The sequence below is a fragment of the Rhinolophus ferrumequinum genome, chromosome 20 (genome assembly GCF_004115265.2).
Source record: "Rhinolophus ferrumequinum isolate MPI-CBG mRhiFer1 chromosome 20, mRhiFer1_v1.p, whole genome shotgun sequence".
Taxonomy (NCBI): Eukaryota; Metazoa; Chordata; class Mammalia; order Chiroptera; family Rhinolophidae; genus Rhinolophus; species Rhinolophus ferrumequinum.
In genome coordinates this window covers 8,922,922-8,940,161 of record NC_046303.1, presented here as the reverse complement: position 1 = coordinate 8,940,161, position 17,240 = coordinate 8,922,922, and the positions used below count along the sequence as shown (strand labels likewise).

General features: G+C 36.9%; 1 protein-coding gene across 1 annotated transcript in view; it reads right to left on the bottom strand.

Moving 5' to 3' along the window:
• Positions 1 to 446: 446 nt before the first annotated feature.
• DPY19L2 (dpy-19 like 2) overlaps positions 447 to 17,240 on the bottom strand; it is a 61,907-nt gene continuing 45,113 nt past the window's right edge. The window contains exons 18-22 of the mRNA XM_033088292.1: positions 11,597 to 11,716; positions 10,505 to 10,679; positions 7,625 to 7,724; positions 6,325 to 6,450; positions 447 to 2,175 (exon numbers count right to left, since the gene is read on the bottom strand). Of these exons, the coding sequence (XP_032944183.1) occupies positions 2,025 to 2,175; positions 6,325 to 6,450; positions 7,625 to 7,724; positions 10,505 to 10,679; positions 11,597 to 11,716 (672 nt within the window). The 3' untranslated portion in view covers positions 447 to 2,024. The remainder of the gene's footprint in view (positions 2,176 to 6,324; positions 6,451 to 7,624; positions 7,725 to 10,504; positions 10,680 to 11,596; positions 11,717 to 17,240) is intronic.

Below are 17,240 nucleotides of genomic sequence, written 5' to 3'. Positions count from 1 at the left end.
GTACTTTCACACATTCTTACTACTCCTCATAGTGACCCTGCCAAGTGGACACTGTGAATTCAGCTTTCCAGGGAAAGAAACTGAAGCTCATAGAGTCAAGAAACACGACCAAGCTTAGCACAGAGTCTGGCGTCCAGTAAGTGCTCAATAAATATCTTCTGAATGGATGGTAGGCAATACACCTAGTAAATGGAAGTGCCAGGATTCCACCTCAGATCCAGCTGGATTCAAAGCCCATGCTATTTCCATCAGAGGGCACTGCCTCCTGCGTGAGACTATGCAGAATTGTTTTAAAATGGCCATGAAATACCACCAATGAAAATGTGGTAAATAAATCCAGGAAGCCGTGATTTCTACTTTATTTCAGAAAGATTTCTATTTCAAAATGTATGCTTGGTAAAGGATGAGGAAAGAGAAAACACACGTAGGATCTTCAAGGGCTTTTTTAATTTTTAAACATACCCAGTACATGAAAATAACATAAATCCACATTAATACATTATATTTGTATGGAACATTTTTTTAGTACAATACGTCCCATTTTTGTTGTTGAATTCTGCCAAGTTCTTTAAAACGTGTTTCCTATAAAAACACCATCCAATGTGTCACATTAATTTTATGAGTGTTAGGTGTTATGTCTCTTTTCCTTCCTTGCCTCACATACCAAAACAAATTACTTGAAAATGCCAAAATAAGTAAAATGTGGTATGCTTTCTTAGCTGCTTTGTATCCTGTAAATATTTTACAACTTATAGATGAAAAACAATTTTATTGGTTTTCCTGTATATAATCTCCTACCTACTGTAAGTGATCTGATCTATGGAATTAAGTCATTTTGTTACATCAAATGTAACAAGAACATAAGGGAATTATAAAAACTCCAAGATGTTAACTTAAAGTAGATGTACATTAAAATGCTATGGATGTGGCATATTTGATGTCTACCAAGCAGAGAAAGAGAGTGTTTATCTTTGCATTCAGCAACAATATCTTCAAGATAACTATTTACCACTTCCCAAAGCATTATTTTGGGTAGGTTTTATATTTGGGGAACGAATTTATAAAACATCACCTACCTCATCCAAAATCAAAAATAACTGAGGACTTAAAAATATGTTATCACAAAAGATGGTGGCCAGAAAGAAAGACTATGTCCAATGAAGTCCAGGGCCGAGGTGAAATGCCTTTGTTTCATCCAAGATCTAGAATCTTTAAATCTCCTTTGATAAATTTAACTAGATTTTCTTTTCTGATTATGTTTAACCCCCACATTTGGTCATCTGCAATAGTCATTTTTATTTTACCTGGATATTACAAGAAAAACCACTGCATTTTAAAGACAAATTAATAACCTCTTGAATTTAGGCTGAGAACTAATCAATGGAAAAAATACTGGTTGGGTAAATAAATTCAAGAGGTACAAAACATTGCAAAATAACAAGCTGTCTTTAAAAATACTTAACTTGAAATGATAAAAACTTATTGAAAGCTATTAAAGATCTTTCCTGAAGGCCGGTAAAGCAAAAGCAGCCCTAATGAACACAGTTACTAACAAATCTCCTCACAGAAGAAGTTGTGATCCGTATTGGAATCTGAAGGAAATGTCATTTCTCAAATGGCATTAGTTGATTCTAAGTGGTTTGGGGAGTTTGAGCTGGTACCTCCTGATACTAGAGAAAATCTGAAGCAATCCACCTAGCTGGGTACAAAAGGACTAACATACCTCTGATTTATTAAATTTCACTGCTCTTTTACATACATTTTTCTTTAGAATTTTAAGATGAACATTTGTTTGTGCAGCACATGAAACGATTTAGTTATTTAAATGACAAGCTTCATGAGGCTGACATTCAATGGAAAACAGTGAAATAATTTCCCTTTTAGTAATGAGAAAAGCCTAAATCATTTTATCTTCTTTTTAAGGATCCCTTATTAAAGCCTGTGATCTGGATTAATGTAAATAAGCCAAAGTGATGGTTCTCTGTGCACTTCTTTGCTTCCCAGGGTGATGGGGAGGCCTAGCCTCAGTTAACCTTTAATACTCTGTACATACTATTCTGAAACACCGTGGAGAAGTAAGGCCTCTCATTCTTGAGCAAGGTGCTACATAAAGGAGGGTTAGCTGCGTTGGAAGGGTCTTCTACATCCCAAATTTCAAGCATACTGCAACCAGGCCTGAAACAAAGGCACAGTAAGCCGTATTAAAAATGCATTTCTAGCCAGAGGAAACGTATTAATTATAGAGCAGCTCCTAGTTTTGAGAGACTAATTTATTCAATAAATTAAAGATTTTAAAGCATTTCAAAAAGCATAAGTTCAATATTTCGAGGTAAAAATGAAATTAAGTATGTTGCAGTCTCATGTGCCACTTAACCAAGTAACCAATATATTGTTGAATCTAATAATAAAGGTTCAGTATGTATTCGGAAATACACATTTAAAACTTCATTTTCATAATGAAATGTAAATCAATATATTTTCTAAGTGATATCACCAACCAAATATAAGGCCCGTTAGTGGTAGAATGAGACAAATTAAAGGTAATACAATTCCAGAGGAATTTTACATTTTTGAGCTTCAATTGATGTGGAATAGCATGAAAACGAGCATGTCTAGTCCGTGCCAGGGAAGCAAAGCTCTTATGCGAAGTGTGTTCTCCTCAACCCTTGCTCACTTGGGTGGCTCTATGAGTAGAATGAATGAGATAATACTTCACTTTAGAGAATATTTCCCCTAATTCTTGGAATATGTTTATAATAGCAGCTTTACAGATTTTCACTGCTGAATCCAACATCTGGGCCTACTTCATTCAGTTTCTACTAATTTTCTTCCTGAGTTTTGGTCACACTGTCCCATAGTTTTGCAGGTCTGAGAACTCTGGGCTGCAAACTGCACACTGAAGACTATAAATTGTAGTGACTCTGGAATCTGTTTTGTTCTTCTCGTGATTATGAGTTTGCTGTTTTTCTGATTGATAGTCAGTTAACTTGCCTGGCTCTCCAGTCATGGGCAGAAGCTGTCAGATTCCAGTGACTTCTCTTTTCGCCCTGGGATTTTCCTTGTGTTTTTATCAGATAGGCTTTGGGTGGGATTAATACTCAAATTCAGGGGCCCGTCTTCTCTTTATTTCCCTTGCTTCTGGGATTTTCCTCTAAATGTGTGTGCAAGTGGGGAATGCATTTAGTCAAATGCACAGGAAATTTGCAAATCTCAAGGACAGACATCCTGCCCTCCTTTCCACCTGGGAGGAGTAACCCAACCTCTTCCTGTCAATATTAACTGAAATCCCTCCCAAACTGGTTTCTTATGGGTCCTATGTTCAAGTTCTGTGGGCCAGACACACTAATAAGTCCTTAGTTCAGCTTGTCCAAACCATAAAATCCAGTTAGCACTTTACATTATTTTCCTTATAGGTCACAGCCTGAGGGCCTTTCAGCAAGGAATATGTAATATCTAATAGAGCGTGAAGAAAAGTAGAAGCAGCCAGTTTTGTAAAAATGAGCTGTAACTTAGTGCTCTCTGTCTAAGAGATGGCAAATACCTTGTATGCACCTATCTGGTTGTTACTACTGAACATATGACAGGAATTACTAATCAGTAGCTATTTTTCAGTCTGAGCCCAGATATGTTTTCAGACGTGACCCACACTACTACTACCAATGAGCAGTGCCTTGAGAGAAAATTTGCTACCCCTTCTCTAGACCTGATTCCTGGTGTTCTCAGGCTATTAGCAATAGTTCCAAAACATTTAAGTCCCAGAACTTTATGCAAAGAGTTCTTCTTTGCATAAACCTTTGTGTATTTAGAGTAATTTTTGATTGGGATATCATTATGTAAGTAAAACTGCACAGATCTTAGTGTACAGTTGCATGAGTCCGGACAAAGGTATGTACCCACTAACAAACATGGCAATCAAAATGAGCACTGCCATCATTCTAGAAACAAGAGAAAAAAACAGTTCCAGTGTACCCTCCCATCCCTCACTCCACCACAGCCAACCAACCACTGCTCTGATTCCTATTCCCATTGATCAGTTTTGCATGTTTTTAACTTCACAGAAATAGAATCATATGGTATGTACACATTTGTGTTAGGCTTCTTTCACTCAGTGTGTTTTTGAGATTCACCTTTTCCCCCCCTTATATCAGTAGTTTGTTCCTTTTTATTGCTGAGTAGTATTCTGTTATATTAATATACTGCAATTTGTTTATCCCTTCTTCTCTTGATAGATATTTGGGTTATTTCCAGCTTGAGTTATTGTGAGTAAAGCCGCTATTACATCCTTTGTGGACAGATGTTAATATCTCTTGTTTAGATTTCTAGGAGTGGAATTGCTGAGTAAGAGTAGATACGAGTACATGCTTAAATTTTATAAAAAGCCTCCAAATAGTTCTCCAAAGTGGTTGCTACCATTTTCATTCCCATTAGAAACATAAGAGATTTCCAGTTAATCTGTATCCTCCAACATGTGGTATTTTAGATTTAAAAATTTTATGTGTCCTAGAGTATGTGTTATGGTATCCAATTGTGGTTTTAATTTGCATGTCCCTGAACACTGACAATATTGAGAATCTTTTTATGTATTTACTAGTCATTCACACATTTTCTTTGGTGAATTATGTCTGTCCAAGTCTGTTGCCCGTTTTCAATTGTATTGTCATTTTATTATTAACCTGTAAAATTTCTTTATCAAACTATATGTGTAAGTCCTTTATCAGATACATACTTTGCAAATATTGTCTCCCAGTCTGTTGTTTGCCTTTTCATTTTCTGAACATCTTTTGAGGAAAAGATTTCAATTTTGATGCATATAATTTACTTATTTTTTTATGGTGAGTGCTCTGTGTTTTGAGAAATCCTTATAATTTTAGTTTTTACATTTAGTTCTGCAATCCCTGTCAATTTTTGTGTATGTCATTGTATGGATCATGGTTCAATTTTTCTTCTATTCAGATATACAGTTACATCAAGCAACATTGTTGAAATGATCCCTTTTCCATTCAAGTAAAAATATGATTTTTAAAGTTTCTTTTGCTTTTTGTTCTTTAACCCATAAGTTATCCATAAGTTTATTGCCTAATTTCAAAAAAGGTATGGATTTACTACATGTCTTTTTATTACTGATTTCTAATTTAATGCTGTATGATTTCAAACCTTTTAAACATTTTGAGACCATTTTTACAGCCCAAAATGTTCTCTCTTGCTGAGCATTCCAGGTGCCCTTTAAATGACTGTGCATTCTCTCTCCCGCTTTCCCTGTCGTGTTCTGTAAATGCCAGTTCCATCAGGTCATTTGATGCTGTTTGTTGCTCATATCCTGTATGGCTTCACGGACATTTTATCTACTTTTCTCAGTAGAGAAAGGAATGTTAATTACATTTCCAACTATGACTGAAGATTTGCTTGTTTTTTCTTTTAGTTCTTTGTGTCCTTAGGAGCTCTATTTAAATGCATACACATTTAGAATTGTCATGTAGTTTTTGATAAATTAATCCTTTTGTCATTATAAAATATCTGTATCTGTGGTAGTATGACTTGTTTTGAAGTCTACTTTGTTTTATTAAATTTTAAATGAATATAAATGTGCACATACATTAACATTATAAGGTTCCTGTTTTCTCCTTTTGCAAGATGCCATTTCTTCCTCGATATACTAGATATTAAAATTACATATAAAAATTAGCTACTAAAATTTCTGAACTTAGCTTTTCAACGACGTGTTATAGACTAATTCCTAATTATCCATAGAAGAAATGAAAAATGTTAATGCTAAAATTAATACAACTAAGGACCTTTTAAATCAAGGAGTCCAAAAAAGGCCTCAAGATATCAATTAAATATTATAGAATTTTACAAGTTTTAGAGATTCAAAATTCAGAAATGTTACAATTGTAATTAGAAATGTTTTTACCATGTGCTTTTGAGTTACGTGAAACTTTTCTCATAAGTCTTATAAATCCAATGTAAATCAGCTGTAGGAGCAGAATGTTAATATCTCACTCTGCTGTAAATTCAAACCTGTGTTTCACACATCTAATAAAAATTATCATAAAAACTCAAAAAAATGAAGAAAAAGGCTGCATTTAAGACATTAAAATTTAAAAATCAGGAAACTCAAACACACTATAATTTTTTGAAATTAGAGTCTACTTAAATGATATAATTTTACTTTTCTACATAAAATTATTTTAAATAAAATACCAGGGTAATATTTTAATGAAATATATTTAGAATAAAAATTCTTAAATAAGGGCTACTGTAATAAAGTAAAACAGTTGTAGTTTAAAAATACAACATATAATATAGCATAGGGCTCATACTTACTTAGTTCTTACAACACACCACGCCTCTTCTAAAATGTAATAATTCACATGTAACTCCAATAATTTATCTCTTACTTCTTTTGCAGATTTTCGACTATATACGGAATAAACTATTTTTGTCCGGGCCCTTTAAATTAAAAAACAGGTTAGATTTTTTTACCATATGATAATAGAATGGACTAAAGAAATTTTGCTAGCAAATTAAAATCTCAACACTCGCTGGATGGTGCATTTACATATATGACCCCAAACAGCATGAATGAATTTTGGGATAGCAGTTTCCATAGTCCTACTTATATTTTGCACATGCTAAAACTTAATAGCAGTGTTAATTTTGCGTGTAATGCTTGTTATTGTATAAGCCAGTTTAAAGTCTAGAGTTGGAAGCAGAATAATTATTCAAAATATGAAATTTGCTTTGCATAATTCATAAAATAATTAGTGTGCTGATGGAACACATCAGATAGAGGCTGAATACAAAGAAAACATAAATTTCAGTAGATAATTTCACCTATAGAAGCTCTGAAAAGCATATGAATTGAAGCTGACTGTAACAAATTGAGCACTCAGACACTGGCACCAAGGGTAGCAGTCAGATAAAGTACTTTCATAAAAGCTTGAGAAACGGATGTTCACCAAAATATGGTACATGATTTAGCCCTAAATGGACGTGTTTATGAAACCTTGAACAAGTAACCACGTATGCATTTGACATTTCTTAGGATTTCAAGCATAGGGAATGCCCAATCTCCACAATCAGACATAAAACTTTAAATTATTTAAAAGTTTACCCCTAACAATAGGCCAAAAATGCATTAAAAGAAAAAGATTACCCTGACAATTACTAGAATGATTAAAATAATTTTTTAAGTCAGTCATTTATGGAAAACAAAACTTTCTGACCTCAATGGAAACTAATGTTATAACTAGGTAGCAAAAGCACACCCTGAACTTTTATAAAAGCATGTAATACAGCAAATTTCACGCCTTTTTCTCTGTTACAAAAAAGGCAATCAGTGGCCAGCAAAGTAAGATGGAGAATGCTTTGTTAAAACAAGTGGAGGGGCTTTTCAACTCTGGAGCAGGGGCTGGCAAACTATGACCAGGGACCAAACCTACTGCACCTCCTATTACTACTGAGGCATTTTACTGGAACACACACACACGCATGCACGTACGCACACACATGCATGCACACACGCGTGCACACAGGCTAGTCATAAATACGGGACACATTTTTCACTCTGAGAAAAATTGGCTTTTGCTTGTTTTCAGTTTCAGAGGTCTGTTAAGCGGCCAACCTCAAGTCTGCATCCTCGTAATGTGGGTGATTCACAATCGGGTGCAGGGTAGATAGCTTGACACTCGCCATTATAGGCATGGCACCCGCAAAAACAGCGTCTGAAAAAGATCGTATTTCTTCATAACATGTTTTAAAGAAAAGCATAAGTTTCTCTTCTGTAATATTTGAACCCAAATTACGACAAATGTACAGTTAAATAATAACCATGGGCATCATTATTTTTCTTCACTCAGTATTTACTGACTGTCCACTGTAATAAGAGCCAACTTTTGTTACAAGTAATCTTGGTGCCAGGAACTGTGCTAACATTGTTAGTAGGATTACACAATTTAATGCGCACAACTTCGTAAGGTGGGTTCTATGGTATTCTTGTTCTGTAGGTGAGGAAGCTCAGACCCAGCAAAGTTAAGTGACTTGCCCACGACTATCCAGCTAGGAAAACTCAAGCCCTCCATCTTAGCACTTTACGGCTTCCTGCCACGGCAGCTCTGTGCGAAGAAACTACTGGAAAGACACCGAAAGACTATTAGGCTAAAGGGCAAATCTCAAGGTTCACTGTTTAGAATGACTTTCGTGAGTCGTAAACTGTGGTCCTGGGGACTAGCCAGAGGAAAGCTTTGTTGTCTTCCCCTCAGCTTACCTTTAAATATTCATAATTAAGACTTCTTAGTTTCTGTTTGATTTTGTATGATTTACGCATTTCATTATTTTTTGTAGCAATGGCATGTATAAAAGCATTGCCTTTTGTGTAACTAGGGATTCACCAAAATCTACTGTCTGGCTTCAGATGCAGTTTTGTCTTTTGGAAGATAAAAAGACCAAATGCTTAGCTCCTGGCACCTTTGTATAATAAATGATGATAAAATTATGAAGGTTGTTATCCTTTTAAGTCGGCACAATAAAATCATCAATAAGAACAAGCACGTTATTTAGATCTACTATAAACAATTCAATGTTTACTTTCAAATATAACCAGTCATCCTAAAGATAACTTTGAATTAAAATCTCTTTATGTCTTAAATTTGGAAATATGTAAGTCAACTGAAGTAGAAATGTGTATTTATTATTGCAAGAGTCAGGAATTAATAATGAAAAGCTCTTAGGCTAGAGCTGTGGTTCTCACCAGGGGTGATTTTGTTTCCTAGGGATATTGCCGCCTTCTGGAGACATTTGTGGTGGAGGAGAGGTGCTCCTGGCGTCTGGTGGGTAGAAGGAAGAGATTCGGCTAACTATTCTGCAATGCACAGGACAGCCCCTGACGTCACCAGTGACAATGCTGAGAAACCCTGGACTGCACGGACCGAAAGCCCAGGACCAGGTCATCAGGAAGAAACTATGGAGGCCTGTCCAGACAAAGCTGGAACCACTGAGGAGAAACCATCACAGGCAGAGACAGGGGGAGAAATAGAAATACTCTCCCCATTCTTCTTTCCTCTTGGCAGTGAGGAAAACATGAACATGACAGAAAAAAATATTTTCCTATAAATACTGAAGTCTCTACTTAGCCTATTGTACGGATTAGAAAAAAGTACCTCTTCTGACTTCACAGAGCTTCACTAACACATGGCTTGGTGAGTGGACCATAGGCTGGATTTCAGTTACCACTATCCTCTCACCTGAGCACCTTTGTGCAGTGCACAAACTATACAACCCTACGTGGTGGACCTGAACGTAAGCACTCACCACACCCATTCCACAGAATAAGCTTCATGTTGCTTCTAATAAACACGTGGCAACCACGAGAGAACTCAGAATACAGTGATGAAAAAGTCCTCTAAGAAAATCAAAGAAGAGGTGGCTAAAAATGAGGTAGGAGTTTGTGAGCATTATCTTAGAAAGCAGTAAGTTGCCAAACAGGCATTCTTTGCCGCGGACCCAAGACAAACACTGGAACAAACAAAGACAAAAGATTTAAAAAGCAGGTATCTTTCAAAGCTTGGGAAGAAATAATTATAACTGGGGCAGGGGAAGAGAGAGTAAAGGGTGTGCCTACTTTGTACTCCTACAGGGAAAAATTCAGTAGAGGATTAATTTTAAAAATCTGATTAAACAGGCCTGGAATTTCTAAGTGATGAGGCACTGTCACCTTTGAAAGCCACAGACCCAATATCTGAGTTGAAGCTTATAAAAGTTTACCTCAATGATGGCTAATTAGTAAAGCGGTGACTATCAAATAAGAGATAAGAGGAAACTGAGTAAAGGAGTCACAGGATAAATTTAAATAGACCATACTAAAGAAGTTGTACCAGAGAAAATTATCAATATCAAAAATAGTCTTGAACAAGATTACAGATTACTTATAAAAAATACTGTAGAACATACATATTCTCTAGAAAGGCATTTAGAAATGAAATAAATATCTGCTTGAGGTGGTTTTGGAAACAGATAGGAAGAAAAAAGGTAAGGTAAAAATAACATTTTTGAGTATTTAAAAGAGGGTGTATGCTCATCTCTTTGAAATGAGTTAGTGAAGAAGATATCCAAGATTCTAACTCTTCTGCAAGTGACTGGTTTTACAGAGGTGGAGCAGAAGGCACTGACTGAAGTCACATATCTGTCACAAGGTGTGACATTTTGTCATTAAAGACGTATTTCTTTGATTTGTAATTTTTTACGATTAAAATACGATAACAATCTCAGTTACAGCATATAACTGAACAATTATTAATTCCCAATGTTAATGAAAATTCTTTTTGACAGTTCCCCAAGGAGGAATTTAAAGAGGGCACAAAATCAGTTATTTGAAAAGGTTTGATTTGGTGCACAAATGCATTTAGAAGGCTCAGAATCTGTGAGAGTGTAAATGACACTACGTGTATGTGTATTTTTAAACGTGTGATACAAAACCAGCTGCACACAGAACTAAACAGCTACCTACCTGGCCTGGTGTTGTACTGGATCCACTGTATCAGCTCTTCCTGAGGCATATTATTAAATTCTCCTATTATGCTCCACTGATTATGGAGGTTTGCACAACCTTGTAGCGACATTACTGTTAGCAGGCTGAAGATAACATTCTCAAAACGAACTCTGCAAAAAAGCCATCCAAAGAGCTGCAATGAAAGAAACCATTTATTTATAATTCTTATATGAAGAGTGCTATTGGGTCAATAATAAATTCTCACCTTGCTACTTAAACCAAGGTGGGTTACCATTTGATACTACCAAGTATACTAATAACATAAGAACTATCCTCTATTGTTTAAAAACAGCAAATACTTTGGAACTACAGAGTCCAGTTAAAAATGAAGCTTTCTTTCCTCTTGAAAGAAAGAAGGAAGGAACACCTGATCCTTCTAGTACTGATTCACTACCAGGAATTAAGATGAGCAAATCACAGTTTTGAGACATCCCAGAACTAAATCCTATAACATCTGGCTGCCTTTTATGGACATTTTGAATAACTAGGGACACCCTACTAATACGGACATGTATATGCGTTATGATATTCTAAGACAAGACTCCCATAATTAAAACGAGATAAAGTGTTTCTAGAAGGACCGTGGTCCCAAAATTCTAGCTACTTTGTCTAGTTCTTTTGCATATTAGCTACAGTAGCGGAACCCCAGAATTGACAATGTTTCCTAGGGATTCTCCGAGCCAAACAGGACAATACCAGAGCAATTACACTGCACCTACTCTAGTATTAAAATTAAAAGAACACCTGAGGGAAGTTTTGATGGGCCAAGAAACTCGCATAGACCTGCACTCCAAAAAAGCCATCTGTGGATAGATGCTAAGAGAGGAGAAAGCGTGCTTCATCATTGTCACAGAGACATCAGTTAACGTCGAGGATTAATTTTTGAAGCTACTTGAAGTTGCTTTTCTTACTCTATGAACTTACAGTTTAAAGCATCTAAGACAAAAACACTTGTTATTTTTATGTTCTGAATTTCTCAGCCAAATCATGGTAACTACACTGCAGTTGCCACCATCGTTAGGGTGTGGTTCTATAGGGATGAGAGCTTACCCGTCGGGAGCATATGAGGGAGGCCATCACACACATGTGAGGTGTCAAAAACAGCTTCAGCCTCATAATTAAAATGGCAAGAGCAGCAAATGCCACTAACTGCAGGGTGTGGAAAATTAGCTGGAAAAACACAAAACAAAAATGACATTTTCACTTTATATACTTTTAAATTAATATATGAAAGTATATTAAAACTGTTATTACTCATTAGGACAAGGATCTTTTAACTTAGTAATACGTCTTAGTATTTATTCACTTATTCAATAAAGTTTTATTGAATGCCTACTATATGCCAGGTACTGCTCTGGGTGCTTCAGATTCATCAATGAACAAAACGACAGTGAGTGATTTCTGCTCTTGTGAAGCTTATACTTTGGTGTAACTCTTAAAGACAGATAGAAAATGAATATATAAAGGAAACCATATCCATTACATAGTCTATTAGAAAGTGGTAAGTGCAGTGGGAGAGAAAATGGAGCAGGGAAAGGAGACTGGGGGTGCAGGGTGTGATGTGAGACCACAGGTGGGAGGAGTGACAAGTGAGGGTGAGCCCCAGAGAAGACGGTGTTTGAGCAAGAACCCTCCCAGGGTAAGGACGTGAGCCACAGAGACCTAAAGATGGGCCATGCTTCCCAAATTTGTGTGTCATTCAATCAGCAACAAACATCACAGCAAAACATAAACCAGATTATTTGAAAAGTAGTAAAATTATATAAATATTGGTACTAATTAGCAGGATTTCCCATTTTGATTAAGACGGGGTTCCACTGGGCAAAGGTTTCAAACAAAACTTTTCTTACAGACATATTCATTAAAATATCAACCAACTCCTCACTAGAACAAGGGACAAAGAATTATTGCAACAAAAAGTAAGTGGCAACCAAATAATCATGTTTTAACATTCAAACAAATTAAATGTGAAAGATAATATGGTATTTTCATCTATAAAGCTGAAAAATATTAAATTAATAGTGAGTATTAATTTAGAAAGGATGCCATGAAACACACACCGAAATAGCTGGCTGGTACATTTCTGTAATTACTCTAGAAAAGAGCCAACCCCTTTGACTTAAATTTCTACAAAGATGATTACTGAAGTGAATTTTTAGCAGCAAAAATAGAAACAACCTAAGTGACCAATATGGAGGAATAAGTAACTAAATTACTGCCTTTCCTTATGTATACAGCCATTACAAGATTACCTATCAGCAGATTATTTGTGTGGAAAAGTGTTCAGAGTATAAGACACGGTACATACAGAATATTAATTCTGTGAAAACTACACACACACACACACACACACACACACACACACACACACGTTCATATGCACCAGGTGGGGCTGTAAAAATATATACCTAAGAAGTTAACAGAGGTTATTTCTGAATGGTTATTTTTCTGCAGTTTCCAAAAATTGTAAACGTGTCATTTTTATAAGCAGAAATATATAATTTCTATTTGAAACAATATCAAAACTGTACCCAAAGCTGTTTCTTTTCCTGTGTTAAGTAAAGATATTAAAAATGGAATTTGTTACTTAATTTTTCCTATTTCTGGAACCCAAAGTTGGAAGGTGGAGCATTTATTTCAAAATCAATCCTTCATTTTTTTCTTTAGTAAATCTCATCTTTGGGCAAAATCAGGGGCATGACATGGAGAGGCCAAAAGACACCAACACACTTCAGACTCAAATAGGCCCTTTAATTGAGGACCGCGAAATCACAGGTGGGCCGATCACACAGGCCACCTACTTTCATCATCTCCCCAGAACAGGGACCTCATCTATAAATCTACGTAGGACTGGACACACACTATCTCCTCCATAGGAACACACCGTGGTGATGCCGAATGTGATGACAGACAGCTGCAAACATAAGCAAAGCTTTTCTGAAACGGAACCAATGGTTACTTGTAACTTCCACACCTGTGGAACTGCACAAAATTAGTGTGAATGCATTTGCACATGACAGCCTGTATTTTTTAAATACTGCAATTATGACTTTACACTATCCCCACCTACACCCTTAGAAAACTTTCTATTTTTAGGCTAAATATTTAGAAAACTTCGGTCATTTTAGTTCTGTGTTGTCACAATTCTGACTGCCTTACTCTGGACATGGTAACGGATTGTTCATGCTTTTCCTAAAATGTGGCTTCTAGAAATGGACTATCATAGATATTGTTTAATAAATACAAGTACCTATCTGACTTCTCCCAATATTCCTTCCTTTGGTTATTTTGAGCCACAAGATGACATTCTCGTTTTCTCTCCTTATTCCTGTCACCTCTACCTCAGCGAGAACTTCTCACAACACCAATATTAAAACCATAGTAGTAATCCTTGAATTTCCTCTATCACTTAAAAGCTGAAAAAAGATTCTATTTTCACGTGGACACTGGAAAGAGCCGGAACATTTCCTTCCCTTCCTTGCACGATGTTTTCTTGCAGCTGATGACATAGAAGAGCTGTTCCGAATGGCACCACTTGTGTTTGTTTTCTATTCCCGTGGAAATGCTCCTAAGCATCCTGCACTCACGGGCTCCTGACTTGCCATGGTGCTCTCTTGCCGCAGTCATTTGATCTCCCATTCTATCAAACGGCTTTCTTTTCCAAAAATCACCACCATGTACACTATTGTCAATTTGCTAGTACCTTTCCACATAAAAATCACTAGAAAAATCCCCACAATATTTTTTAGCGATAGGAAGCAAAAAAGGAACAGACTTCAGGACACCACTCAGGGTGTCCTTTGGGATTACGTGAGCCCCACCGGGTAAAGTGTGAGGGAGCGGCGACCGTGCAGAGAGAAAACAAGGACTAAGTGTCAAAGGCCAGCCCAAATGGCGGGTTGCTCTTGTCCAAACCACCCCCCTCCCACGACGTGTGCCTTGGATGCCTTGAGAACGGGCTGAAGAGCCAACCTTCGCAGGCAGAGTCCACCGGGGGCCGCACAGCAGTCGGAGCCTCCAGAAGGCAGGCACACTACCTGTAAAAGTGGGCATTCTTCACACAGTACTTACCTTATACTCGGCATCCCTGTAAGCACTTTACGTATGAGTCATTTAGTCCCATAGCAACCATATGAGATAATTACTGTTGTTATTACTATGACCGCTGTTGCTGTTTTTGTTGTCCCTAGAAGATGTGCAGTAACTTAGCCAGGATCACACAGGAAGTGGCAGAAAGAGATGCTGAGTCCAGCTCCCGTGTCCTTGCCTTTATCCACTAGCGCTTGCTTCCTCTCCAAACAATAAACTATTCAACAACATGGTTCTATTGGTCTATGAACACAGAGGTGTACAGACCCCCAACAGAAATCACTCAGTTTCTCAAAAGAAGTAACTCTGTCCCCAAATTCTATATAGCTTCACTCCTTCCATAGAATGCCTCCATATTGGTTCTGGTACTTTCACTGTGTCACAGAAAACCCTCTGATTGTAAGTAATAATAATAATTTAAAAAAGAACCTCCAAAAACTACCATTTCTAATAGAAAACACAAACTCAACCGACTTAAAATATAAAAGATCAAATACAAACTGATCCAATGATATAATAAACTACAGGGATTAGGACAAAAGGGAAGGCGGATGCAGGACTGTCGTGGACGAAATGAGGTACCAGTGGTACAAACACCCTCAGTGTTCTCTCCCCCACAGCCTACCTCACACTAGTTCCTCACAGGTACTGTGACATTCTGGCAATAAATATTGTGCCTAACTCTTTTCTCCTTCTTTTTCTTTCCCATCAATTACTAGATACTCCCCTTCACTAATTTCTAAGCCCACAAAATAGAAAAAAATGGTTAAAAGAAACTAATTTGATGGGATAAAACACATTAAATCAGGAGGAAAAAAATCACAACAGAATCCTTTAATCTAACAAACTTTAATAATCAATGTCATGACAGTAGGGGTTTATTAGTGAGTTTGAGGGATGCAGATTATCCCTGACTCTGGAGGGCTGGCACAAAGCAAGGAATTTAGAACTCACTCCCAGGTGACAAAAGTATCCTAAAGAATCCTGCCCTAATGCCAAAACAAGCTGGAATGTATAACCTCTTGTTATCACATCACACTCAGAGCGAGTCCATCCCTGTACCACTCCCAGAGCTTCTGAAGTCCATGCCTTCTCAGCCCTAGAATGGAAACAGTCCCTGTCTCCCAAACCACAAAAGCAGGAACTTCTCACGTGTGAGTACAAGTTGGAATGGGACGGGGAGCCAGCCCGACAGAAGACTTCACATTGGAACCGCAGAGAAATCGATCGTTTCCTTCCATAAGAGCTACTGTTTTTCTGAAGTTTAAATCTCTAATCTGCCTATACATCAGGAGCTTAGCATACTCTCTTTAGTTCAAAAAGATGAAGAGATTTGCCATCACTGGCCTCCTTTTAGTCTGCTTGACTTCTGATCGCCTTTTAAAAAACCATCGTCTTAAAAATAGATCTACCATAGGACCCAGTAATTCCCTTTCTGGATATTTGTCTGAAGACAATAAAAACACTAATTTGAAAAGATGTATGTTCACTATGTTCACTGCAGCACTATTTACACCCTTAACCAGCTCAAGATAATTTTGTCCTTACAATAGCCAAGATATGGAAGCAACTTACGTGTTCATCATAGATGATTGGATAAAGAAAGTGTGGTACACGAACACATAATGGAATATTACGCAGTAATAAAAAAGAATGAAATCTTGCCATTTGTGACAACATGGATGGGCCTAGAGAGTACTATGCTAAGTGAAATAAGTCTGACGGAGAAAGACAAATGCCATGTAATTTCACTTATACGTGGAATCTAAAGAAATAAAACAAGTGAACAAACAAAACAAAACAAAAACAGACTCACAGAAACAGAGACCAAATGAATATTTGTTAGAGGGAAGGGGAGGAGGAAGATGGATGGAAAAGGTGAAAAGGAATATAGTCAATAATATTGTAGTAAGTTTGCACGGTGACAGATGAGCACTACAATTAGTGGGGTGATCACATTGTAAGGCATAACCTGTTGAATCGCTATATTGTACACTTGAAACTAATGTAACTAATATCGTATACCAACTACACTTAAATAAAAACAAAAATAAAGAAACATAGTCTTTATTGCCAATGGGCCTAAAATATCTAAAACTCAGATCTGACCAGACCATCTCCCGTTTAACGAAGTCCAGAATGAAGTCCAGCCTCTTTGCATCCAAGGCCACCACAGTCTGACGCTTGCCTGCTTTTCCTGTCACGTGTTCTGCTCCTTGCTGCCTGTTTTATGCATCAGTAATAGTGATTTGCCTCAGCTCTGAACATAACTTATTGCCTTACGCCATCTTTGCACATGCACATCCTTTGACCTTGGTAAACTCCTCTAAAGTCGTTTTAAAAAAAAATCTTTCCTCAACTACCCCATCCCCTCCACACAGGTCTAATCCCTTCTGTATGATTGTATCTACTTTGGTCACTGCACATATAATAATCTGTTCACAGTTTTGGTCTTCCTCCACTGTATGTTAAATTCCATAAAAGCAGGGACGCGGGGTACAGAAGGCACAAAATAAAGACTGAACTAATAAATGTACAGAATTAGTGGCGAAAAGAAAAGTGGGCAACATAAGGATACATGGAGAAATGAAAGAGAAAGAAGACA